At 37.5% G+C, this 27,974-nt stretch overlaps 1 protein-coding gene across 2 annotated transcripts in view; it reads right to left on the bottom strand.

Moving 5' to 3' along the window:
• ITCH (itchy E3 ubiquitin protein ligase) overlaps positions 1–27,974 on the bottom strand; it is a 58,907-nt gene continuing 30,933 nt past the window's right edge. For both annotated transcript variants that reach the window (XM_037402142.1, XM_037402143.1), the window contains exons 6-24: positions 25,847–25,889; positions 23,640–23,809; positions 22,199–22,433; positions 20,832–20,927; positions 19,374–19,548; positions 18,335–18,401; positions 16,718–16,802; positions 15,200–15,328; positions 14,471–14,543; positions 13,408–13,479; positions 12,384–12,472; positions 11,572–11,731; positions 11,156–11,289; positions 8,477–8,617; positions 6,567–6,687; positions 5,726–5,830; positions 4,564–4,660; positions 4,106–4,178; positions 1–3,445 (exon numbers count right to left, since the gene is read on the bottom strand). In XM_037402142.1, coding sequence (XP_037258039.1) covers positions 3,346–3,445; positions 4,106–4,178; positions 4,564–4,660; positions 5,726–5,830; positions 6,567–6,687; positions 8,477–8,617; positions 11,156–11,289; positions 11,572–11,731; positions 12,384–12,472; positions 13,408–13,479; positions 14,471–14,543; positions 15,200–15,328; positions 16,718–16,802; positions 18,335–18,401; positions 19,374–19,548; positions 20,832–20,927; positions 22,199–22,433; positions 23,640–23,809; positions 25,847–25,889 — 2,165 coding nt within the window. In that variant the 3' untranslated portion in view covers positions 1–3,345. The remainder of the gene's footprint in view (positions 3,446–4,105; positions 4,179–4,563; positions 4,661–5,725; positions 5,831–6,566; positions 6,688–8,476; positions 8,618–11,155; positions 11,290–11,571; positions 11,732–12,383; positions 12,473–13,407; positions 13,480–14,470; positions 14,544–15,199; positions 15,329–16,717; positions 16,803–18,334; positions 18,402–19,373; positions 19,549–20,831; positions 20,928–22,198; positions 22,434–23,639; positions 23,810–25,846; positions 25,890–27,974) is intronic.

The following is a 27,974-nucleotide window of genomic DNA, read 5'->3' as shown; positions in this document are numbered from 1 at the left end:
TTCTTTAAGTAGTTTTATAAAAGTATTTGACTTACTGAGATACTGTTACAGTTACCTGAGTATCTGAAATTACAATGCAAGGAAATTTCAACAATGAATTTCAGTACAGTATTTTACAATCCAGTGCTGCTGATCCCAGTTTATATACGAGTTCACTAGAGCACATATACACAAACAGGGATTCTTGAAGAAAATTAATAGACACCGCAAAAAGGGGGCTGGAGATACCAATATAGCTTGAGATTACAAATCCAGTGCAGCATGTAATAAAAATGGAAACAAAAAAAATTAAACAAGCTATTTTTTGTGATATTTTTCTCAGAATAATTAAAAAAAGCTTTTTTAAAAAAACACATGCAACTGGATTTAAAAAAAAAACAACCAACTTCCATACTAGATCTGATGAAGACATGACTCATTTACTGTGTATTTCATTAGTATATTAACATTTCCTGAGCTACCCAGAACAGTAAGGCTTTGTTAATTCTTAGATCAGCGGCTCATGTCATTCTCATAAGGGAAAATTCTAAGTGAATATTATTTTAATACTTGAAAATTAGTATCAATGGCCAGCTGCATACAGATATACATTTGCGACTACAATGAATTTATGCAGCTCAGGTTGCTAAAATCAGTTGAAGTAGTGGGAGACCAATTCATTAATCTCTGCTGCAAGTCTTGCTTGTAAGTCCAATTCATAACAACATATTTTCTGCGATAGTGGATGCTGTGGGCTCATCCACACTCTCACCAGATCCCCACAAAGAACAGAAAAGTGTACCAGTGGCTTATATTGATTCCTTTTTTATTTCTACACAACACGCTGTAAAAAGTTAACAGATCGGTTAGCATTCACAATGCTGAGGAAGTAAAATGCTTAAGTAATCTTAACCTCTGACTTCAGCAATATTGCCAATTTAACACAGTAAAGTTGCTTCAATTTTTTCATATTTTGGCCAAATCCAATCTTTCACCGATTATTCCCTACACACACACACACACACACTGAATTCTTTATTTGCAGTATTTAAAAACTGTATCTTGGGATATCCAGCCCCCTTTTCCCAATTCTAATACAGCAGAAAAGACATACAAACATGCCATTTAAATTAAAGAAAGAAAAATGGAATAAGTGGAATCCCGGACTGCAAAAATATATACAAGCATTTACCTTTTTCCCGAACTAAACATTTCAACCATAAAAATATTAAACAGCCATACCCTATAGAACTAGGGCTAAGGCTATTTCAATTATAACTATTCTTTTATTTTAAAAATATAGGGCTGAAAGCCTTTTGGGTGATATTTATACATTAACAATAGTTCTAGGTTCCCTACATGAATCATAAAGCATTATGCAGAACACAGACTATTTTTCATAGCTTAATCTTGCATTATCTTGCTTAATTTAATCCCTCTTGTAAATATGTTAGATAACTACATTTCATTGTAAGAATTAATATAAACAGAAAATATTTATAAGGCTTTTTTTCTCCTCATGAGCTGTATACTGTAATCTATCCATCAAATGTTTTGAAGTTGGCAGGTTTTTCTCCTAGTAAAACCATGAAGCCAGGTTAGTTCTCACCATCAATGAAGCTGTAAGAGGGTCATTTCTGTGTTGTCAGAAACTCCTTTGCACACCTTTCTTACAATGAGTGACGAAAGAGCTCTTCACACTGAAGCCTAATGATTCTGCCTTCCAATAAGCATTTACCACTTTGTATGCCCTGAAAAAACTCTCGTTCAAGTCAGTTAAAAACTTCAAAGTCTTGGTTCTTAGGCCTGAAAAAAATTATTCCCTCTTGGAGCTTAGCCAGAAGGGACGGCGGGAAAGAATTCTTCTCAAGACTGGAAGTTAGTTTTACAGTCTCCCACTGTCCTGTTTCAGCTCTGATACCCAGAAGCCTCTTAAAAACAGCTCCTGTCCCAACACTGTGAGCTGTGTTATGCTTTAATATGTGCTACATGCCATTTCAAGCGCCCTGTCTCTTACCATGGCTAACAGCTCACCTGCTGCAGGCTACTTCACACCCCTCGGATAGGGAAAGGGCTGACCATACCCAAAAAGTGCATTCAGTCTAAAGGAGCATCAAATGCAAAATGTTATTGTAAACCAGAAGTGAACTGAATATTAACAGATTCTAAAAGGAATTAAAAGATGTAATTAATCCAGTAGGTACTCACTACAAAAGTTACTAGCTATAAGCAGCTTAGGGTGAATTGGCTTAGAAACCTCTGCAAAAAACTAGTTTCAGTCTTCATAGAACTATTTACTGATGCTCCAGCTTTTCAAAGATCTGCAATCCATGTCTGAACTGTATAATCCTCTTAAGCCTTAGCCAGTATCGCTTATCACTTCATCAGCAAAAATAGTAATTCATTTTCTGAATCCAGTTGTTTTGTACCTCTTCCTGAGAACCCAATAAAGTCTTCCGAGCAAACTGACTGCAACATGTAAGAATAACACTGAGAATAATGTCCGCAAACACTGTTGACAAGAAACATCAGTCTGCAAACAGGAACCTAAATGGAATCAGTGCAATCCCAGGTGGCCTTGTCTTTTGCAATACAAGTGAAGTACCACAGTGTTAATCTTGATTTAAAAGTTAAACATGTTACACAGAAAAAGATCAGAATTCTTCTGAGGGCACACAGAAACGTTTGAACAACTTTGGGCGGGTGTCTGTTTTGCTGAAATTAGCAGGATTGGGAAAAAACAAAGCAAAGCTACGCCCTGGATTTGTGCCACGGTTTGACATCCCCTTAAGCAGCAGCTTGAGTCCAGCTGGCATGGGAGCAGGCTCCCGGCGGGGGAAAAACAGTCTAGCCACACTCAAGTTTAAAAAAGAAAAGCGCTTAAGCAATGAATTTGCTTGCGGTGCATGGAGGATGGTTAAAGGCTGTCTCTAGTCACACCGCTGTAAAGAGGCTTACGATGCTGCTGCAGCATTGCAGCTACCAATGAACTTCCCAGTGCATCAGTAGCAAAAAATGCTACTAAAAAGGAAAGACAAAACTATTGTTAAAAATCTGTCAGTCATTAAGGACACATTCTAATTAATGAATGGTAAAACAAAGCAGAGCCCAAAGCTGTATTAAACCTCTACTTAGGTCGTAATTCATTTGTAGCTGTATCTGATTGCTCATTTGATTTCTGAAAGTGCTCTGTAGAAATCCAGAGTTAATGTGGATAAAACCTCAGGGTAACATCCGTTTACTTACACATTAGTATTGTTAAATTAATCCAAGTCAAGTCTACTTTACAATGAAGTGTGCAACAAGCAGAAGAAGTGAAGAACATACATCGTGTTGAGTTCACATTCTTCAAGGTGCAAATTTTAGCTACTCTTGCCCAAATCCTTCTGTTTCTTCAATTGCGAACAACAGCTTTTCCTTCAACTGCTCATAATTCTTATAGGGTGGAAGGTCTAAGCGATTGAAACTGAAAATAAAGAAAAAACTTAAGAACTGAAAAATAATTAAACCATCCTAAAAAATCCATTATGAATATGGGTAATTAAACGTTTTGCAGTATAGACAGATACCTGGATTTATACCCTCTAAAAAGCTGGCTACTGACATAAATATATATATTTGACAGCAAAAGTTAAGAGTTCAAGCACTTGAACAGTGATAATTTTGTACTTGGTAAGAAGTTTTACTAATTTTCCTACTTGGTTAACTAGAGTAGTTGTTCACATTTGAAATTTTAAATGCGTCTTTTTACTAACCACTAACACCCCTGAGGAACTGAAGCGACCTTTTCCCTAGGGAAGAGGGAGTGTGAGCCTGCTACTTCACTACCAAGACAGAGCGTTGCGGTAACAGACATTCAATCCCAGCCTCTTTAGGCAGTATTGGTTATTACTTCAGATTTTCAGTAATACACAAATCCATGGAATTTACCATGTAATGTACCCCACGCCACAGGAGTTTCTCGAAGTTCAGCTATTATTCAACAACAAAGTTTATTGGCATAACTTAGTGTTTGCTTTCACAGTCTCAACCACTTAAGGATGTTACCCATTTACTAAAATCTCCAAGTAGATTGTTGTCAGCAAAACCAGAACAAGAGTAGTATCACGATTTGTTACGTACTCACCAGGTATGACTTCTAGGTAACCAGTTTTCCTTTCCAACTTTTTCAATACAGAATTTTTGGGGTCCGTTGCTCCCTGTAACAAATTCAAACAAACAAGGCATAGGTCTCGCTACCTTTGTACCAGAAGGTAACACACTGCAAGGTAAGAACAACAGGCTTAAGCAAAAGACGGGGTTACCATTACTTGCACAACCCCCCCCAGACATCTGTCTTTCACTATACAATGTCTAGATCAGAGTATGCATGTGGTGAAATGCTAAATCTGAAGTGATTTTGAAACTCAACACAACACGTGTAAATACTCCTTCCATGTCTTTTTCCATCATAGCTGAAGCATATGCAGGACTTACAAAACAGCATTCCATGTAAAATTAATGAAAAATGTCTGCAAACATAAAACTTGCTTCTTTTAAAAAAAAAAAAAAATCTACTGCATTAGAGGGATTATTAATGCATACCCATGAGGTCAGCAAATCCTCCCACTGGTAATCTGCAGGTTCCAGTAACAAACTGCAGGAGTCTCATTCTCTTCTCATTATCTATTTCTTTCACAAACTGAAAAACAGTAATTGAATAAACATTTAGGTACAGATTTGATGGTCAGATTTTCACATCATCCATACATTAACAAATTACCTGACTATTAGGAATAGTTGGATTGGCAACAATTTATATTTACACACTACAGATCTGTTCAGTAATTCTGATGATTGTTTACTTAGTGGGCTGTGCTCTGCAGCTTCAGACCCTGGCCTGGCTGACAGTCCCTGGGGGGCAGCCCTGAAGGGCCAGGGGCTCCAGGAAGGCCGGATGTCCTGCAAGAAGGAAATCTTAAAAGCACAGGAGCAGGCCATCCCCACATGCTGAAATGAGCTGGCAAGGAATAAGACTGGCCTGGCTGAACAGAGAGCTTTGGCTGGAATTCAGGGGGAAAAAAAAGAATTTACCACCTTTGGAAGAAGGGGCAGGCAACTCAGGAGACTACAAGGGAAGCGGCGCAGCCAGGTGGGCAGCCAGCTGAACATGAGCCAGCAGCGTGCCCAGGTGGCCAAGGTGGCCAAGAGCATCCTGGCTTGTATCTGAAAGTGTGGCCAGCACTGGTGCAGCCGCATCTGGAACCCTGTGTGCAGGATTGGGCCCCTCGCTGCAGGGGGGATGCTGAGGGGCTGGAGCATGTTCAGAGCTGGGCAGGGGGCTGGGGAAGGGTCTGAGGCACAAGGCTGATGGGGGGCAGCTGGGGGGGCTCAGGGGGGACCTTGTTGCTCCCCACAGGTGCCTGGCAAGGGCTGTGGGCAGGGGGGTCGGTCTCTGCTCCCAGGTAACAGGCGACAGGACAAGAGGAAACAGCCTCAAGCTGCACCAGGGAGGTTCAGATCGGGTATTAGAAAATATTCTCTAAAAAGGTGGCCAAGCACTGGAATGGGCTGCCCAGGGAGGTGGTGGAGTCCCCATCCTTGGAAGTGTTTAAAAAATGTGTAGCTGTGGTGCTCAGAGGCAGGGTTTAGTGATGGACTTGGCAGTGCTGGGTTAACGGTTCGACTTGATGATCTTAAAAGGTCTTTTCCAACTTAAATGATTCTGTGATTCTGTCAGTCCGAGACTAAAACAAAGGCTACAAACCTGCCAGAACCACACTATTTGTCTGCTGGTCCTAGTATAGTGCCGGTAGATGGCATGTCTCTGCCAGTCATTCAGATCAATTTCTTGCATTCCACACAGAAGCACCTTTAGGGGAGAAAAAGGGAAATAAACATATGAGTACAAGCTGCAGCTTTCCTTCTATGACTTCCCACATAGCAAAACAGAACATCAACTGCACCCATACTCAGAAGCATCTGCAATGACAGTATACTTGGTTTTAATTTTAAACTTTATCCAAAACTTCTACAACAAAGAATGACGACTGCTCATGAAGTGGATTTGGAGATGCCACAAAACAGAAAGCTCCTCTGTCATGAAAAATGGAATAATTGCTTGCATTTAGACATTCAAGCCAGGAACAGTTTATCATTGCCCAGGCATAAATTCTCCACTAGGAACAGGAGGTTTGGTTTTATGTTTTTACAAGTTGAAGAGATACTTCAGAAAGTGTAATTTTCAGATCAAAGCTATCTAGAACCTGGTCCGATCAATGTGCAATCACCCACTGCATATCTGGTTTTACCTCCCTTTCTGTCACCTATTCATTGAACACAGGCAAATCAAATCACTAAGGATTACAAAAGCCATTCGATCAGAAATTTCTACCAGTAGAATCTTAACCTTTAGAAACATGTAAATAGGCTGTACAGAGGAAAGTGAAGGGAAGCACACTAATGAAATGCTACTCTATAGAAGTTTCCCTCCTAACGCCCTATAAAACGGTGATGTCAGCCTTAGTTCTGCTCTTCAGACAATGACTGGAGTTTCAGTATTTTACGTGTAACTACTTGGATCTAGCAATAGCCAAACAATCCTTTACCTCTAGTTCCTTAGCATCAAAATACTGCAAATACTGTTGTGGCAGAATTTCATTGAAGCCTTCAAAGAAAGCCTGTGTCTGCTCCTCAACACCTCGGGAAAGTCGCCATTCTGCTACTAGCCTGTGAAAGAAGACACAGAAAGATAATTTAAATGGCTTATGGTAACCTAAGTCCACATCTTTGTTAGCCTATTTTGAGATGAACTGTAAGCTAAGTTAAAAAAATATGGAAAGTCTGGAAAGTTCTGGGGACAGAGCATTGTATAATTTTATTAGTAGCCTTTACTCTGTGCAAACAATTTTGTTTTTTCTTAAAGTTAAAACCCTATGTTTCCAACCATTCTGCTACGGAAAGTAGTTTAGACTCAAAGAGGAGGGAGGAGGCAGCATCTATTCACTGATTACATTAATGAGAGCACAGCAGTCCCTAGGTATTTGGAGAAGGAAAAAAAATGCAGAGCTGTATTTGTCTAATATTCTCCCCAGAAATCTCAGTCATTATCCAGGAAAAGGTAAAAACTAGGTCAAATTGTACTGGTGAAGATAAGTAGGACTGCTAGCTTACCAAGAAATGACTATGTCCATTTGGAAAGTTCCATATTTGTTTCTGTTAATCATGAAACTTTGCTCTGTGGCAGAAACTCCACTCTCCATTAATAAAAGGGTGAAAAGCAGGCAGGAGACCCGAAGAACCTGAACCCAGGGAGAAGCAGATATTATGCTGAATTCAAGCCTAACCTGTCAGGAGAACTGGAGTCTAAAGGAGAGATGGCTACTTTCTGATTTCAATCCTAGAAACTTCGGGGACTTAAAGCAGGACTCGGAGTAAAACTAAAGAGTATGAGTGAAACTGGAATCCGAACTCTCCCTGGGTTCCTAGAAACTGGAAGAGATGGTTTTCTGCAGATCTTCCCTATTTTCAACCCCAATATTAATACTTTGCAGAACTGCAAAATGTCAGCATGTTTGTTCTGCAAATACCACCCTTCCTGTGAAATTTCTTCAGATTACTTACACGATGCAAACAAAATCCACTCCCTTCTCCCTCACCCCTTCCCGTGAAAGAAACCTTCACACAACACATTGTAGGAAAGGGAGGAAACTTCTGTGATTCAGTTTATTTTGTGTGTGCACTGTATGACTTTTTTTTTGTTTTTGCAAGCACATCCTCCAAGCTTATAGGTTGAAGTTCACACCTTAAAGCAGAGCTTATGTACTGCTGCACATTGAGGAAAAAGGGAGTATTTCAAGGCAAAGCAGGTCACTGTTCATTTTTATTCTTTAATCACTCTTAGGCTCCCTCCCTCTTAACCTATTGCTTTAAAACATTCTGGTTCTGCAAACATAATCCTTCATTTATGACAACACAACTTACGACATCATTCACAACACTGTCCCGTTACAAATGCCAAGACCTCATTATACTGTAAGACCAGTTCAGATAAAACCAGTAGTGATCCCAAGTATCTTTAAAAAAATAATCATTACCACAAAAGCATCCAAAAACATTAAGTTTAAAAAAGCCCCCAAACATAAATGGCTGAGTAGAGCATCAGCAGACTATGAAGCAATATAATTCCAATAATAAACATATGCAAAAATTTCGTGAAATACCTGACAATCACATTTGTTGTCATGATGTTCTGCTTAACTTATATTTATCTCTAGGAAAACGTGGACCTTCTGCTAACTGTAGACTTTGGAAAAAGTGGATTCTAAAAACCCATTTCTATCAATATTCTTCTTTCAAATACGATATCAAAACAATTGCTACTTGTTGCCAACATCGGCAATTACTCAGAGACAGAATTTCAACAATACTTCAGATTATAGTTTGACAACCTTTTCTTGCTAGAACTAAAGAAAGAAAATGGAGAAAAGAGTATTTTAAAATCTTCATTTATTCTTACCTAATGTATTCTTCTTTATTTTCTTCTGTGACCAGAATGTTGCTACCATTTGGCTTCAAATCATGGCTTTTGATTTCACCTAGAATTTCTTTATCAACTGAGAAAAACATTTCCAAGCCACATTCTTCAATATCATTCTCTCTGTAAGAAAAAAATACCATTTTAAATAAGTGTGTCAAGACCTTATACTCTGTAGAGGAGATGAGTATGAAGAACCTTAAGAAAAAAGGTTTGGAACTAAATAATCAAGATAAAGCAACGTTCTTTACACAGTAATTACGGTTTTGCAAGACGTACTGACTCATTTTACAAATATGCATACATTAATTGTCTTCTTGGTCAGAGATTTTTGATCAGTAGTACCCTTAAATTTACCAATGACAAGGCTGACAAACCACCTGCCGCCTGTGACCTGTGGAATGTCTATGGAATACAAAAACTATTCAGGTAATGACATTTTTGCATATTTCATTGCCTGACTGCTTCTTCTAACAGGTAATGTAAGGACTGTGTGAAAATGTAGCTGTCACTTTGTCAGACAATAGCAGGTAGGCAACTAAGAAAGAAGTTGCATGTTTAATGAATTATCTTCAACTCCAATATATCTATGGGACTATCTTGTAAGCACACAGTAAAACGTCCCAAGCTCCTGACTTATCAGGGTACAAATACTCCTGCTGAAGTGAAGTCGTCTTAGCAGTTTCAGGACAGGTACGATCTGTGGCCAAGCAGCATTGCTCAGGTCAACTCCAGCCTCGTGACAGGTGTCAGCAGGCAGGAGCCACCCTAGCAGCCCAGCACTGACACCCAGGAACCTCTGAGCTCCCTTTTAGACCGTTATAAATCACACGTGCACCAAAAGCACCACACACAGAATAAACGTACCACACTCGGGCAGCACTGAAAGCCCTTGGAATTATGGGACGTTACAAAGCAAACCTATTGCTCTGCAACGTGAGAAGTAGCCAGCTTATATGCACAGACATGCAAAGATGCAACTATGTCTACAGATAAGGGCTTAAAATAACACCCTGCCACTCTAGACTTTCCACAAAACATTAAGGGATTGATGCTGTTCACAAGGTAAACACTGCTGTGGGTGCAACTTGCTACAATTCAGTCAGAATTGTAATACCTTCCCCCACGGTGTAATGCGAGTTTTTTCTCTGTAACTCCCATTTGCTTTGTCTCTGAAAGCCACAAGTCTCCATAAGCCACAAGACGACAAAAAAGGGCCCTTCTTTTAAAAACTGCATGTACATTTTCCGACTACAAAACAGGTAACAGGATTCCTTACCTACAGAAATCAGGACTGAAAAGCTTTGAGACCTTTTCTTCCCTTTCAGGTCCCAGTTTCATGGCACCTTTAATCAAATAGCAACTATTTTAAGTTTTCCTAACGGAATTTTAATTTGCTACACCTTTTAGCAGCACATATATTGGTTACAGAACATACTACTGTTCAAAAACCAAATCAAAATTCTTGTCTCAAGTTTGTAACCAGCTCATACAGCTGCTGTCCCCGCTCCCTGGTATTCAAGGTAGTGCTTCCAAGATTCACTGCTACAGGAATCTTTTGTCTTTTATATTTATTTCTGCATTTAAAAAACCAATCTACCCACACACCTTTTATGAATTTCTCAAAGCATTCTTAAAACTATTCTGGTTTTGTAAGACTCTTATGTACAATCTCCCTAGCTACAAAGAAAACTTTTTCTGCTAAATTGTTTTTACTATAGCAGAAGCAAAAAATGTTTTAACTGAATTTGTCTTTTCCTTCTGTTTTTTTTTAACTGTTGGAAAAGGAAAATCTGTGTACATCAACCATGCACTACAACGTTCTGGAGTCCTGCTATTAAGTACAGAATTACAGTGCTTTAGATCTAAGGGGTGGCTTTGAAAATATTTTCAGCTCATAATTCCAAATAGTTATGGTCCACAAACTCCAGATCGTTTTTACTTGTTGCTCTCTGGAGAGGAATCTGCAAAGGAGTGGAGAAGGAGGACTCAAAAAGTATGAATGTAGAATAGACAGATGACTGACAATGCATACATGGAAGGCTATACATAGGAATGGTCCTGAATCATTCAGCTGGGAGCGAAAGGAGCGTAAAAACAAGGACAGCTAGAAAAATGCATGAGCATTAACATCTTTAAACCATTAGATCTTCAATATTAACCTTTAAGTCAAATTTCAGGTATGGCTAACAGAAGAATTATGTGGTAGTAAATAATAAACTACATTTGTTAACTTCATGTTATCGTAGCACTAAACTTTTCGGTTTCTAACTAAATCAGGTACTAGATAAACATTGAGAGGATTTTTGATGATTTCTTCTAACCAGTTATCTGAGAAGTGTCAGTGGAATTTACTCAAGCCATTTATTTGTAAGTGTTCAAGACTGCCACATCTGTATAACGTCTAGCTAGATTTATCAAAAAACAGCAAAACTGCAACGCAAGATGCTGTGCAGAATATTCAATGAACCAGAAAGGCTTCTGCATTATCAAATTATTATTTGTGTACCTAAAATTACAGTATAAATTCCAGTACTGCTCTGAAATTAATAGATTATACTTTCCAGTGGGGTTTTTAGTAATTTACACCTACTTCCTGGCATAAGTGAAAATTAAAAACATTTTATTGCTATTGCAAGAACAAAATCAAGTCAAACTCACTTTACCCAGATGAGAGAGTTGTAAAACTCTGGGTCAACAGATTCTAAATCCTTGAGTCCTACTGGCTTGTTTAGGATACGTTTATAGAACGGCAGAGAGAAACCAGTGTCAATGAATTTCCCATGGAACAAAGCCTGAAGAACATGAAAACAGACAAAATAATGCAAAGGATGATTGAATACTTAATATGACAACATTCTGTACTTTGTACCAATGGAATTTGCCAGCCAAGGAATTAAAACAACCTAGAATATCATGATTGCTAATATGCTGAATTAACTTATACCAACAGTAGTTACATCCAAACACCTGATAGTAGTTTCAGTTGAAAAAATGAATTAATGATCCATCTGATGGTATAATATTTATTTATAGGAAAATTACATCAGAGAACCTCTTTCTACTTTTGAACTTACCATGGCAATGAATCTTCCAATAAATCGGAAGTATTTCAGATGGTCTGGATTAATATAAGAGGCTGGGTTTATCTGTAAGCAGTAGTTATCTTTTCCTGCATATTCAAACAGGCAATACATTGGGTTCAAAACTTCATGTGACAATAGAAAGAACCACTCCCTGAAATCACACAAACAACAAAAACACATTTCAAAATAAATCAACTTAAAAATTACTTCAGTTAACTCATGTTGACTTAGGAACTTGCTGGCACATAGGCAGTCATTCTGACTTCTTTACCAGAAAGTATGCTAAACCAAACCTGAACCAAACTGAAACTAACACAAATTACAAGTTAATATGCGAAGTTACAACATTATGCTGTCAGTAGTTTGGACAAAACCCTCCCTTATCTAAATGTGCAGATTAAAAGTCTACCACTGTTTTTAAGCTTTAGGGTTTTAGGGAATGCTGATGAATATATGCACTTCTTGGTTACATTCCAGTAAAGACCTCTGACTCCAAAGTAGATGTCTATTCAAATAAACCTCTACTTTGATATTAACAGTTGTGCCAAACGCTTACTGTAGTTCACTAAACTGCATCTCTTCAATCACTTTAATTCCTAATGCAAACTGTAAATAATTTTATACAGTTCTAAGACATGCATACATCCCTAAGGAACTGTCTTCCTCAGATATTCCAAGGAAAGATAAAGAATAAACTTCACTAATATTTTGAAAGCACTGCAGTTTAAGTATATAGTTTGGGATATTCTCCACACCAACAACTTGCAGAAAAAGCTACTATTTGCCATTTCAGTTTAGTTTACCTTGCAACACCTCCATAATCTAAGCCTTCTTCACCAGGGAAAATAACCCATAAACGTCTCCGTAGATCCTGAGGGCTGAAGCTCATTATCTTAGTAAAAGAAAAACAATCAATTCTTTTTAAGAAAACAGTTATAAGCACTGGCTAGGCTATCACTATTAGTCAGCGAGCGATACAGTGTTTAATAATTCAGACCATAAAATTAACTGTCCTGCTCATGGAACGTTCATGGAATTTGACGCGTTAGTGCAAACCTATTTCCATAGCTTAAGTAGTAAAACATGTAAAAGAAAAGGAAATAATAATTATGACATTAAAGACGAGATGCTTAGGCCAGCAGTCTGCCTGTAAGTATATGGCAGAAAGCCAGCCAATAAAGGGCCCAAAGTGAGCAAATTCAGTATTTCTTGAACACCACGCTAATGGTACCCCAGTTACAAATAATGAAGAGACATGATCAAGAACTCAAAGAAATTAGTTAGAAACAAAACAATAATAAACATACATCATATATTTCTTTATTTTATAGCTTCATCTCCTAAAGAGATAAAAATCAAAGTGCTTTGGTTGGTTGGTTTTTAAAAGTTAGAAAGAATCACAGATGCTAAGGAACTTTGCTAATGGTGGGTTTAATACAATGACCAAATTTGTAATTACGCTGATTTGGTCAATTGTCAGAGGTTTACATAAGAAATTTCACACAACACTTTTGCATGCCCAAGATACCTTAAGTTTTTGTTTGCAGTGAAAGGCACAGAATTTGGGTGAAGATTTGCATTTTAAAATCTTGTTAGATGTCTGTGGTAATCACCACACAAAACTTTATAACCCCAACAGAGCTATCTGCCGATGATGAACGACTAACAAGTACAAACAAAATGAACTCAGGTCTCTGTGATTATGTCTTCTAAATTATTGACAAGGCACTTCATTTTCCTACGGAAACCTACGTTTGCTGATGGTTACATAACTACTTATTTAACTCAAATTTTCATGCCCAGTACTAACATGTTTTAATACAATACCTGTTGAAATGAATCCTCAAATAACGTTTTTCTGCTCACTGTAATCTTTATGTGCTGTGGCATTGCCAGTTGCTGAAATGAAATTTTTCAGAGGTGAAATGTACAATCACTTAAAGTATCTAATACTGACTTTGGATGGTTATCTGTTGTATACATTGTTTTGAGAGGTACAGCTGAATTTCACTAATCCATATAAAACAAACCCAGTAATCAAGATACTTGAATTGTCATTTTCTCAATGACCAAATTACTTCCAACACTGATATCTACAGTGAGGTACACATGCCTCCAGATCCTGCTTAGAACAGGTTCAAATACAGTACACGCTAACAAGATATCAGAAAACTTTAACATTAATAACATTTGAACTCAGCAAGGTTTTCTACTCCAGAACTTAATTTTAAAAAAAAAAAAAAAAAAAACAAACAGGAAATTTAGGTTATTCTGCACAAATTTCGAAGTGAAAAATTAGGCTAGTGTCTCTGCACGTTTTCAAAGGATTATTCATTGACTCTTGAAAACTGGAACATTTAAACTTAAAACTTTTTCCTAAACACCAAGTTACTTAATCTTTTGACACACGTAGTGTTTAGAGGACCAAGAGTGACACACCGAAATTTGATATTAAGTTAGTGCACACTAATGTGCAACACTATTATTCTTCAGTGTTCAGACAGACACACTCTGTGTCAAATGCCCTGCATTTTCTTCCAGAAGTATGTATTTGTGCAGGAATTAGAACTTCTATTACCTATAAAAATACTATGCCTCCATATATTCCCTTATTAACAGCAGAAAGAAAACACTGTTCTGAAACCCACACTTAAAAAAATGGAGCTAAACTGATGTTTTCCTTTATTCTAAAAAGTTTTAAAGCCATAGCTTACCTGGCTTTAAAGCATACGTGGATTTATACAAGTCCTGTTTTTATCCCTTCTAATTTAACTCGCCTTTAATAAAGTGGTTTTATTACCTTTACTTGCAAGGCACTGAAGAGTTCATTTAAAGCACATAAGCAAAACTCAAAAATACAAATAAATACTGCCAAGGAATTAATCCGTACCTGACACCAGAATCTGAAATAATGGACCTTTGCCTTGAAATCACGCACATAAGCTATCTGGGGTCCATTGTCTCTGGAACCAAAAAGAGAAAAAAAAAATGAATTTCAAAAGCGTTTTTGTAATTTAAGTAAAAGCCTGTAAATGTATCAGTCATACAGCTGTTTGGTTTAGTTGGCTATCTAGTTGGAAGACAGTTATTCACGTTTTTCCATTTTGCGGTGCCATTTCCAAACAAAAAAAAAAAATCTTCCTTTGTAAATTGTGGACTGCATACATGGTACTTTTTAAATGGTATTGATTAACAACTGCAAAAAAACATTCTACCAATAAGGATGGGATGACATTCAGGTAATTTAAGCTGGGAGTTAAATTCTTGTTTTAACTCCAATCTGGTTCCTAAAAATCAAAGAAAGAAAGGGTTGAGTGTACTTTTCAAAAGAAAGAATAGTAACTGGACAGAGGGGATTTGGTCATCAACAGTGCTGATGAAGCTCCTCTACTACTCTCAAATCTTATATACTACTTGGCAAGAAGGATTCTAAAAATGTTCAAAACACCACGTTCTTCAGGGACAGTTATCAGCGCACGAGAAAACCCCAGGAAGTTAAGAAGGATTACTACATGTAAAGCTTTCTGCATAAAAAGCATACAAAGGAGAAAAAAAATGCAAAACCAATGCATACTAAACCTCACTTTTGAAAAACTAGTATAATGTTAAAAACACTTACAGAGCAGACTTGCCCGTGCGGGGATCTATATATGTAGTTGTTCTTCTATTGTGATCCACAAAATATGGAATACCATCCACAGTAAACCGCATTTCCCAGCCCTCTGGTAAGGGTTTCTCATTTAATTGACTACGGAAACAAGAGAACATATGGTAACTGACCAGCTTAAGGTATTAAGTCAACTGAACAATACCCGAGACAGTAAAAATTTTGGCAGATCTAGAAAACCTACAGATTGACAAAATTTCCATCCAGTATTTATTCTGCCTTTTATTCCTCTAAATTTTCATGTCAGCTCTCAATTAGCAGAAATGACTGTTTTAAATAAATATTAGCTCATTTGGTTGCACTACCTGGAATAACAGCAAACAGAAACATAAGGGAAAAATGTAAGCAAGGTTTATGGATGTTTCCCCCACTTGAACAACAGAATTTTATCCTCTAACTATTGGGTTTCTACTCTAAACACAACAGTTTTAATAAGTAGCTTTTGGTACCTCATGTATCATCACTGCAGCCAAAAAAAGAGCTCCAGAATCACAAAAATAAAAGAAAATGCAAATACCGATCTTATATAATTTTTCAACAACTCCCAACTCAATTTTAGTATAAACAAGAAAGATCTCAATGTATCTGGAAGGCCTGAGCAGCATCACCCTGACGTGCTGGCATAGTGACTTCCCACCATAAAACGCCACCGTAGGACCACGCTTCTAACTGGGAGGCCCGCACAGCTGGCTGCCAGATTGTATTAAGAGTAATAAGTGTTCTCCACGGTCAGCTGCTGCAAATGTGACTGGGATGGAAAATATGTCATCTCTGGCTACAGCTATCACCTCTCCATACATATTAGGCAATTCCTCTCCTCCTCTAGGGAGGACAGATGAAGCTGCTTCACCAAATGGAAATGTTCAGCTCCAACAGGAGGAGCCGAGCCTGATCACCCTTCATCCTCAATTTCCTGCCTGTGTTCCCTACCTCAAAGGGTCAGAGTGACCAGAGCCCAAAATAAGCAGTACTCTGTTACTTTTAGTAATGCCTCAAGTTCTTTCTGTCACTTTTTTTTTTATTCCCTTTTTTTAAAAGCTGTGAGGAGGAGTGCTGCTGTTATTCAAGTTTGTCTTCTTTCTGTCTCTTAGCTATTGACTGTCTAGAAAGTGATCAAATTCTTATTCAGGATCCAATGCACTACCCCATCAGCAGTACGAAAGAAATCCCTCCCGCAGTGACACAAATGTTTAGACATGCATATCTTATTTAGAAAAAGAGCAGGAGCTGCTGCTCTGGGGAGTGAACCTACTGATGTTGACCAAGACTTTCCCGGTAACTGTACTATTACTAAGTTGTGTTTTGACAGTTTCCATCTTGGCTAGTATCTTTTAATATTTTAACAGGCTGTCTGAAGTTTGCACAGGACAGTCCATGTTTCAGCTGTGGGCAGCATTTCCTAGCTCTCAGTTTCACTACTTTGTTACATTTTCATTCCAGACTTAGATGAAGCTGCAACTGATTTCTTACCCCTGACTCCTGGGATCTTCCCACTGAGTGATTCGTGTGTTGTGATTGACAAAATACACTCTGCCATTGCTGTCTGTTCTTTTTTCTGAAAAGACAAAAGGAAAAAAAAAACCCAAAAAAATCAAACCCTGCTTAATGTGTTGCTGAGACTACATCAAATAAAATAATTAAAATTAATCAACAGACCCTGTTACAGCCTCTACAGTCTTCAGGTTTTCTGTACCTTCTTTGATTCTTAGGGTCCTTTACTATGCTATTTATCTTTCAATTGTAGGAAAAGATCAATTTGAAGAAAGAAAAAAGTTAAGCTGTTTTCTCCACAGGGAATTCCAGCTGCTTCCATTACTGTGACATACCTTACAAGCAGTATAGACAGTAAACACAAAATAGGGATCAGAGATATACGCCAGTATCAAGAAAGCACAAAGGCACCATACTCAAGTTATGAGTAAGGAATAAAAAATCATCAATGTAGTTTTCAAGGAACTACAGTCATGTTTTCTCTCAGATAGTTTAGTGTATACCCATGACTGAATAAAACTTATCATAAATGGCCTGGCTTGGACTTCTGCGCCATTCTGCAGCTCTTTATGCAATTTTTATTCAATGTTGCAAAAGAAATACAGAATATAGACTACAAATTATGAAAAACAACCCAAAATCTGACTACTGCAGGTAAAAAGCTTCAGTTTACAAGAGAAGACTGGAAGTAGACACTTGTCTAAAGAGTTACACTGATAACAGAGTTCAATACGATGCGGAAACTCAGTTTTGTTGTTTCCTGGGTAATGCCAGCCTGGGGAACTTTCTTTGAAATGTTATATATGTAATGCAACAAAGCACAAGTGTGGGGAACAATAATTTCATGGCATGAAATTGCATCAATAGCAAAACTAAAAATCCAAATAGTTATATTTGAAAAACAGATGAGCCAAAATCCCAGGTTTAACTCTGCCAAGTAATTACTTGCTTTAAAATTATGTAATTCTGAGAACTTTACCTGTGTATCATGAAACTTGAATTCTTATATCTGCTTCATAGTCACACCAGAAATTAATTTTACACTTACATTTTTTTTTTTTTTTTACACACACACCCAATTATATTAACTGTAAATTATTAAACTGTAAAGTACAAAACCAAATTTACTCCAGAGAGAGGGACAAGTCGACAAGTGGTTAGTTGTCATTATCAAAAGCATTTTCAGACCAACAAAACTTTCCCAAGGATTGCTTGGAGAAGGAATTTGGCAGTCTGATTTAGAGGAGATTTGGGTCTGATTTGGCAAGAACAGGATGGGGGTGTGGGGGTGGTGTGATCCTGCCTAATGAAAGTGGTAAAAAAAGGATGACAGTACGAAGGAAGCTATTATCATAGTTACAGGGACTAAACCACAATACTTTACAGTTTTTAATCTACTTTGAAATATCTACTTTGGATATCCTTGTTGCAACTCTGTTTTAACGTCATATTTGATTACATTTAATGTTAGAAGATTTTTAATCTAGATTTTTATTTTATCAAACTAGTCTAGAACAGCTGACAAAATAATTTGGCAGAAGTATGCTTTAATGTTTAATTACACTGCATTACAAAACACTTTCAAGTCAGTCTTACCCCATCCATGTGGCAGAGGGCCAAGAGGATCAAACTCTTTGTTCTGTGTGGACGAAAAGTCCTGGTTCTGCAAGTCACACAAACAAATGGTGCATTAATGACTAGTCATTTGCTCTCCAGATGTTCTACCATAGCCATTACGAATTACTGGAATAAATACATTTTTGTTTATGTTACATATAAGCAAAGATACCAACAATTTATTTTTCTCCACAGAGAAGGCCTATTTTACAGACCTTGGCATGCTTCGTTAACTACAGTGCCAAGAAAATAATTATTCTTTGTTTAGTGCCCCTGCCTACACAGAAGGGAAATTAGTGCAGTAGCACCCAAAACAATCAGAAAGCAAACCACTTCATTCCTGCATTCAGTACACTTCTTCCTACCGCCATCTATGAGGTCCATTTTTGTTCTCTACACATACAGCAAATTTAGAATCTACACCATTCTTGATAAACAAGTAGGACAAGCTGGAGTTATCTAAAGTCTGCTATTCATCAGAGATAAACAATGGATTTAAAATTCTGGAACATTTATTTTCAATTTTCCTTTCATAACATTCACAGTGCATATTTCATTTTACCAACAGCAGAAATATATGTCCTGTGAGCTTGCTTTCCTTTCCGGTCTTTGGCCAAGCCAATACAAGTCACAGTACAAATAAAACAGCTTATTACTAAGCTGTAGTTTGTTGTGAACTAATGGCTTTTATCAATATTGTACATAAATTTTATGAAAGAACACCACCTACACGCAACTGACAAAACCCATCACACTGCCTGCAGTCATTGCAAGGACATGACCTAAGGTTACCAATTATTACTTCCTGTCATGCTACATATGCACAGATACTACATTATCGTAACGAAAAAACCATAAAAGTGTAGTATCTTTATGAGAAAAAGTTGCCCACGACCATGCCCAAAACCCAAACACACATATACATACCTTCAATATGCAGAAGAGAGACTAATGGGTTGACAATTTCAAAAAGATAGCTCTCTTATTTAACCTTTATAGTCATCATTATATGCCTTACCCCATATATAAATCTCTGATTAAACTGCTGCATAGCTCCTTGAAGCTGACTGCGCTGAAGCTGCCACTGCTCATAATTTCGGACAGACTCTAACGTTGGTCTCTGCCATGTTGTTGTTCTAGTGAAGTGGTCAACGTAATAAATTCTTCCCATGTTGTCAACTCGTCGCTCCCAGCTTTTAAAATTACAAGCAACAGTTCTCAATAGCACACAACTTTCAGGACTTGGAAGCACTTTCAGGCAAACAGGCATATATTGGAAGCAGATTATAAAGCATGAGCTCATCACCAGACTTTTTTTTTTTTTTTTTCCTCCTTTTACTCTCCACCAAAACTATGTAAGAGCTAAAATCGTTTGAGGAAAATCACTTTTACTTTGTTGCATACCGTATCAAGTCGGACCATTCCAAAATATAAGTTTTCAAGAGCTACACAAACCACTGTCAATATACACTGTCATTACTGCATTTATCCTGCCCAACCCGTAAGACAACAGCCTGCTGGTTTCTCCTAAAAAGACAGCAAAAACCCTGACGGTTTGGGCTGTAGAATGAAAGAGTTCCTCACCCTCTGATTTTGCAGAAAAGGAAGGTGTGGGCGCTGGGGTTTGGGCTGGGATTTTGCTTTGGTTTATTATTTTCAGTTCATGTGAAATCAGTAATATTTACAAAACCTGAATGAAAACACTACCATTCTAAGTTTATGTAATACACTAGTCAATCCCCTCAAAGAGTTAAAAATAAATTGAGTATGATAGCTGGGTTCCCATTTGTCAGACTGTCTGCCAGTTTTTGTTCTTTAGTATCAAGTTCCCTTTTCTATCCCCCATGTTTTTACTTTGTAAATCTGTATAGCATCTGAACCGCTTGAGAATGAAGTGCAACAGAAAAATTCTTAAGTTTTTCTTACATTTAAAAATAAAAAAGAAACATAGAACAAATGTGAACACCATTTCCATTTAGAGACTAACATCAGTGGCTGTTCAGATGCTAACAGCTGGAAAAGCACACTAACCAAAGCTGTTCTATAAGAGCATAGTAAATTGGCAGCTGGGAACCCTGAGACAAGATCAAAGGACTGCAAACAGTAACCTCAGGATAAAGAAGTAACCAAGGGCATTCTTGCTCAAGCTGATAAATTACCTCAATCCCAAAATACTTTTCAGTGGTTTTGGTTCTCTTTTACAGTTGGGAGTGCCTACTGTCTTTAACTTAAATCCGTTTCTCAGTAAAGATATACTTGTTTAATCATTGACAAGAAATTAAAATTCTGTTATTTTTGACATTCAACTCTTTACTATGTACTATGTATGCATTTTTGCAGAACTCCTTGGAGACAACCTGGAGCAACTGTTTGCATTTCTATTTACAAACATGCTTCCTAGCTTTAGTAAACTGACAGTCAATTTCTGAAAAATCCAGGCATATCCTAGGCAATCATATGACTTATCCTGGCTCACCTTGGAGGAAGAGGCTCTGGCCGATCCCATGTCGTTCTTTTTTCAACATGATCTACGTAATATACTCGACCATGTTGGTCTACTCGTTGCTCCCAACTGAAAAAAAAAAAAGGCTATTTTTATCTATCTTTCTTCAGATCTAACTACTTCAACTATTCATCTACAGTATAAAGGTGAGAAGTATTTGTTTCCATAAAATGCTTATTTCTAAATAAGATGTTTGAAACACTTGGTTCACAAGATGCACTAAAATGTTGTACAATATACTGGAGTACAATGTTCTTATTAACAATAATTCTACATTAACTAGAATACAAAAAACATTCTACATGACCACCTTCACTTTCTGGGAAACTGATGCTAAAATTCATGCCCACCTATATGATTTTAGCAAGCCATGAAGCTAAGTTTTGTGTTCAATATCAAGTATATCAATAACCTGTTGAACAATCATCTGCAGGGCATAATCCCCTTTTAGAGTAACATTTATTCAATTTAAATCCTTAAAATATACAAATTTTGCACATACCATGTTCATCATAAGGGCACATATTTTCTACTTATGCAGCATCTAGGATACTGACTTACCCCTGTATTTGCATCAACCTAAATGCAACATTGTTGGGAAAAAAGCATGCTAATTTGCCATTTCTGCTGAAATTAAAATGGTAAAGCAGCTACTAATGTTTTCAAGACAGCTTTTGTGTTTCAGAGTAATCCTATGAGTAAGCGAGGTAAATCAGACCCCTCCTACCTTTCGGTTCAGCTGCCTGCAAATTAAGGCAGATATTGCACCATTCACATTGGGAAGCTTTTGCTTTCCACTACTGAGAGTCCAGAAACTTCACCCTCCCCCCAGCGTTTAGAATCTAAATGAGAGCTTTGAGGCAACAGACCAACCACCTGGCAAATTCCACATGTGCCTGAAACACAATAGTGTGCCCATAGTACCCCCTGGAGCTGCAGTATGAAGGTCCAAAACTTCAGGACATACCGCAGATTATGTACCGCAATAGCAGCTTTTCTTCTGCTTACCTGTACCAGTATTTTACTACCTGACTTCATTCCAACTTGAAGACAGCAAGCTGCCACGCTATTTAAAACTTCTATGTTTTGCTTTCATGGGAAGATACGACAAGTATCAAAAATATCTCAAAGATTAATTCATCTCTTGAATAAACCATGCTTGAAGGCCTACCAGACAAAACAGTTATGAACACTTCCAACCTAGTATCAGGTGGGGGAGGACTTTGTTACGCAGCAAAAGGCAGATGTTATGAATGTTTTGTTACACCTACTGTAAATAAAAAAATAAAACCAGAAATGTCAGCATAAGAAAAAAAAAATATAAATCACTCAACTCGTACCCAGGTGGAAGAGGACCTTGACTGACTGTAGGAAGTGCCTGAGGTGGAGGATTTACTGGCTGGACTTGTCTTGATACAGGAGGAGTGGTGAGTGCAGCAGTTGCAGGAGCTGTTGTTGCAGCTGTTGCCCCCTCAGGGCTCTGTTCTGAAGATGTATTTGCAGCTGTACCTGCCAGTGATCCTGCACTGGCCCCATCGTTTTCCATGGATGTGGATGAAGGACCATTTACGCTTGCTATGATGTCACAGATATCAAAGACAGAAGGAAAAAAAGCCTTTAACCGATATTTACCACCAATGTATTTTAGAAGTCGTAAATCACAAAAGTAAACATGCAGTAAACTGGTATTTCAAAGTGCATGCAGTCACATTTTACAGTTTACACAAGAACTAGAAAGCAATTTTGTTTCACTTTGTAAAAATGCTTTAATCCAAGAACTGCCATCAACAGCACAATTTTGTGTTTTCTAATAGAATAAATCATATTAACCAAAGCAAGTTGTCTGCGTTCTGTAAACACTAAAAAATTATAAACAAAACCCTACTTTCTTGCACTGATGAGTTAATTGTTTCCCATTTATTATTTGGAATAATAATTTAAGAGATTATAAGCATACAATTTGCAAGAGATTTGACATCACACAGAAAGAAATTATCAGAATGAAAGAGGAATATATACATTCTCTAAATGTTTTCATTTTTTCTGAATGAAAAATTCCTATCATTTGATGGATAGGATTAAAAGTTGTACACAAGTCAGGCCTTATTATTGAACTACACTGGATTAACCTTTTAAAGCAATTACTGTGTCACAGTTTCCCATCCAGTCCCAGCATTTATCAGTAGTAATAATGGGACTACTGAAACAGACTGTAGTGTACTGAGGTAAAGGAGGTACAGCAACAAACTAAAACCACCAAAAACTTTTCAGGACTACTTCTCTTAAAGTTTTGTAGTTTTTAAATAACCAGACAAAATAAAAAAAATCATCTATCCACTTCCATGCAAGAGAGTAATGAATATTTTAAGTGCTTCTTTTTCACAGAATTTAACTAGAATCGCAGAAACAAATAACTAGTATTCCAAAACCCAGTATTATCAAGTTGAGACAGCTCTGCAAGTCCTTTAGTAGATTTCATCTCAAGCCTCAAACTCAGTGGATGTCTTAGTGCAGCAACAGCATTGTGTTCTTTTTGTCCCAGCTTCACTACACGCAGCAGTACCTCTGCAATCACTACTTAGCAGACATGGAAACAAAAAATTTCTAATAGGAAAAATGATTAAGCACACACTGAATGCTAAAAAAAAATATTACTCCTTCAAAAGTTATCTGCCAAAGGATTTACCATGAAAAAATGTAGTTAAAAATCAGCATCAGAAATGTCCACGTTCATTCAAAGAGCGCACAGCTTTGAAATGAGTGCCTGGCCCCAGAACATACCAGCTACGGATGCAGGTCTGCGGGGTGTGGGCGGAGGTGGTCTGGAAGGCCTGGGAGGTCTAGTAGGTTTGCAGTTTCCATTTGTGAGCAACGGAGAATCGCTGCCATTAACAGTCTTGTTTTCATTGGGAACAACGTCTTCACAGCTTTCGAGGCCATTTGAGTTAGTCCTTTTGCAGGAAAAGACAGAGGAGAACTGTTCTAACAGTGTACGGATGGCGTTAAGACTTTATGCAAGACACTGGAATGTAATAGTTATGGCTGGGTGACAGTCTTACATTCATAATAATTACAAAAACCTGTACATCTGTATAAACATACTAGAGTTTATCTCCTGAGGTGTATGATACCTCGATTGATGAAGAGGTTGTGAAATGGATGCATGTAATCTCTGTCACTGAGCTGTCCTCTTTCATTTCGCAACTCAGTACACCTGCCTCTAACCCGGGCTCTGGGTTTTGTGCTTGGCTATTTCTGCCCATGAACGACACGTACCTCTAACGAGATGGGAAGCTGACTAAGACCTGAGAACAGCCTAACAGCCTGTGTGTGTTTACTCCACAGGGTTAGCGTATGCTCAGAACAAAATGGTTCGTATTTTTAGAAAACTTAATTATGCATACATCAGTTTCACCCCTAAACTCAATTCTGGAAAGAGCTGGAGAACTTAGGACTAAGCATTAAAGTTCTGACCAACAGCTATGAATACAAACTTTTCAACTTCACAAGAATTAAGGCAGTAAACAGCAGTACTCACCCGTTCTGTACTGTTCAGTTATACCTAGCAGTGTATTATCCTGATATACTTGTAGCTCCTTGAGCAAAGTTACAGGTATCTACATCTACTTCTAAAGCATTTTATTTTCAGAATATATTGAGCAAAATAAGAATGTTGTCAACTAAAATTCTAGTGGATTGTCAGATCAAGTACATAGGCCATCAGTAATAAAACCACAAGTTACTGTTTCAGCCCAGTACCTCTAAAATTATATTCCTTTATATGTACACAAAACAAAAAACCAGTAAGCAAGCCCAAGTCATAGAGGATCAAGCAGAATCATGTACATTTGACCTCAGTATCATTGTCAAACACACTTTTGCTCTATACCAGGTGCGGTGCACATAATTCATACCACACCACACTAATCCCAAAGTAAATGGCTATGGAAGTATGTACAAATCATTAGTGATCAGAAGTTTCTATGAGCCATAGCCTAGGTTCTCCTCAGTCCCAGAAAGCATACTGCTGTTTGAACTTTAAAGTAAAAAATGTAACCTTTCGTCTTTAGTGTATTTGACCAGTTGGCTTACGGTATAACAGTGCATACCAAAACATTATTATACATGTAACAATAACCACCACTAGACATATTGCAGATCATTTACATGATCCTCAAAATGGACCTTTAATGGACACCAAAACCCCCACTGGTTCGTACTAAAACCAAATCAGCTATTATTACCATTATTATTGTACTATTACACGCTCAGGCATTCTGAATACCCATGCATGAAAGCACTCTTGTGAGCATGAAAAGGAAACAGAACAAAAATAAACTCTCAAAGGAAGACTTTAGACAACATAGCTAAGAAAGTTACTATCTATTGAAAAAAAAGTGAAATTTAACTTAGCTATTCCAGGTGTCATCCAAGAGTGTTATGCATAGTACAGACCATTAAAATACTTGTACAACACAGGTTAATCCACCATCAAGTATGGCCACACTTTTATCCTACCAAGCAGCAAGGTACATAATCCAGTATCGACCTTAAAACACTGCAATTGCTAGACAGCTTTGGGTATCTTCTTAACAAAGCTAAATATAATTCTGATACCTCCAAGCTATAAAGCAAAACAGTATAAAAATAACCAGTGCCATTTACTCACCAGTGGGGGTTTTTTTAAATGTATTTTACTTTGGTTAATCGCTGGGAGAAGGATGAGGAACACAAAGGGATAAAAACTAGAAGATCTAGGTTTTGTATGGAAGTAAACTGAAGCTAGAAGATGGGGCTCATACAGAAAACAATTTCAGATGTAAATGTACAGATATAGAGTACTTTTGTTTAGGACATGCTCAGATCTTAACAGGCACTGTTGCAGGGCATACTCAGAATTTCAAATTGTCTTCTTTATAAAACATACAATTCCTCTTTCAAAACCGTAAACACTAAAAGGCCATATAAAAAGAAGAAAAAAGTCTTACCGTGTATCATTCCTTATTTTGGAGCTATCATTCTGTGTAGGACCTTAAATACCAGAAAGAAAAAGACAATAAAAGTTTAAGCAACATTCTGTATCATTTCCAAGAAAAGAGGTAGCCTTTAATGTTCACGTTTCTTTCAAATGTGGAGGCAGTACACTATGCGCTGCTTATCTACTGTCTTACTTCAAAGCTATATAAATTTTGCATGTCTCTATATGCATGTGCATATGCTTTTTTTTTAAACCACTGTCACCATAATATTTTCACCTTATGGAAGTTATAACAGGATATCATATGACTGTATGAATATTCCCTAATACACACAGATCAATAACATTGCCTCCTGTCTTTGTAGCAGTATCAAGCAGTGTTATCCACTCTTCAAGTGGAGCTGGCTTTCTGTATTCTCTCCCTTATCAATGAAGACAGGCAAAGCAGGAAGGGCAACACCTTCCCTACAATCTTCTCTAGCTGGCTTGCAAGCAGCTGAGGGGCTTTGTTTTCTGGGGCACTCTAGCCTGGACCCTTCCCTTTCTCTGTAAATTAATTAGCATAAAGGCATTCAAGCAGGTATAAAATATGGCTGCACTCCAAATTATAGCAGCTCAGCCTAGATTTGCAAACATTTTGCAACTGTTTATCCTGCCAGCTTGGAAATACTTGCCTTTTGTGCCAGCATTTGCAATACTTGAATATGCAGCACAGAACCACTCATTCACGTAGACAGCACAAATACTTTATTTCCATAGAATTAAACAAATACCATTAACAAAGAAAACACTTATCAATTCTGATGGGAACTATGTACAGATCTATGCCAAAGACACGTATGTAGTCATGTAAAGGTTTATGATAATGTGCTGTTAGCGGGTTGTGCACAGCAGTGATTTTAAAACCAGAACCAGAAATCTTAACTTCAGAAGCTATTTAACAAACAATGTATTTGCCTGCAAGTACCTTTAGCCTGTACAGTAAGAATGTGTTAGACTAATATTAAACTCTTTCCTCATGTGCTCCAGTCCCCTGATTGTCTGGGAACCCTTGGCTGACCTGGCTCGGTATGTCAGGTCTGTGCGCACTGTCAGGCACAACGCTGCGTGCAGCCCGCAATGCCACCACCTGCATGCCGCTTCCTACTCGCCAGCAGCTTTTCCTCAGAAGGTGAATTTCAGGAAATGGCAGCAAGCACAGACGGAAACAAAGTATGGCATAAGATACTTGTTACTTTCACTACCTATTTCAATAAACACACCTCAGCCCTGCCCTACAAGCCCCACACAATCCCAGCACTAGGCTTTTATTTACAAAAAAATCCCACACCATCACATCATATGATTGATCCTTTTAACAAGATGCAAAGAAAGACAGATTAAAAGCTTTACAAAATAACAGTTACCAAGCTAGTGTGTTAATTCAGCATTCCTGTGGTACTTAGATGGAATCTCAAAGCAACTTCCTACAGTCCTCTAAAAAACCCAGCAAATCCAAAAGCCTAAAACCTGCCCGCTGACTGCTTAGCTAGCTGCTACAGCAGTCTCTCCAGTGCTGCCTTCTAGAGAAATAACATCTATTTCTAATCTTAATGTACAATACCCTCAAAAATGTTCCACCACCTGTCCTGCACCAACGGAATTAGACTCCCTTACTTTTTGTTTCAGTGTAATTACACATTTTACACATATTCAAGATTTTCAGCTAAAAATCATACTAGTTATCTGAAACTGAAGACACCAACTAAACAGAATAGTGGATCCCTCTCTGCAGCACTCCACAGGGAACAAGATCTATGAAAACATTTATTTAAATGAGATTTTAAGAAAAACTTAATATAAATCCATGTCTCCTAGTGAGCAGAATACTTAATTTGATATCATCATTAGCATCATAATAACTTATTGAACAGAATAACTGTTGTTATTAAACATTAACATTATTAAACATATGATGTTATTAAACATTCAGGGAAGCTAGAGGCTTTCATGAAAGTTTGAGATTGCTAGATATAAGTTCGCAAAGTCCAGAAAATAAAGATGTTGATTTTATTTTGTTACAATAAGGTTGAAAATCTTCACTGTGAACTATGACTCCACCTCAAATAAAAATGCATGAGTTCTAGTCTCTCCAAACA

This window comes from Falco rusticolus, chromosome 10 (assembly GCF_015220075.1).
Source record: "Falco rusticolus isolate bFalRus1 chromosome 10, bFalRus1.pri, whole genome shotgun sequence".
Taxonomy (NCBI): domain Eukaryota; kingdom Metazoa; phylum Chordata; class Aves; order Falconiformes; family Falconidae; genus Falco; species Falco rusticolus.
This window is presented reverse-complemented; position numbering and strand designations above follow the sequence as displayed.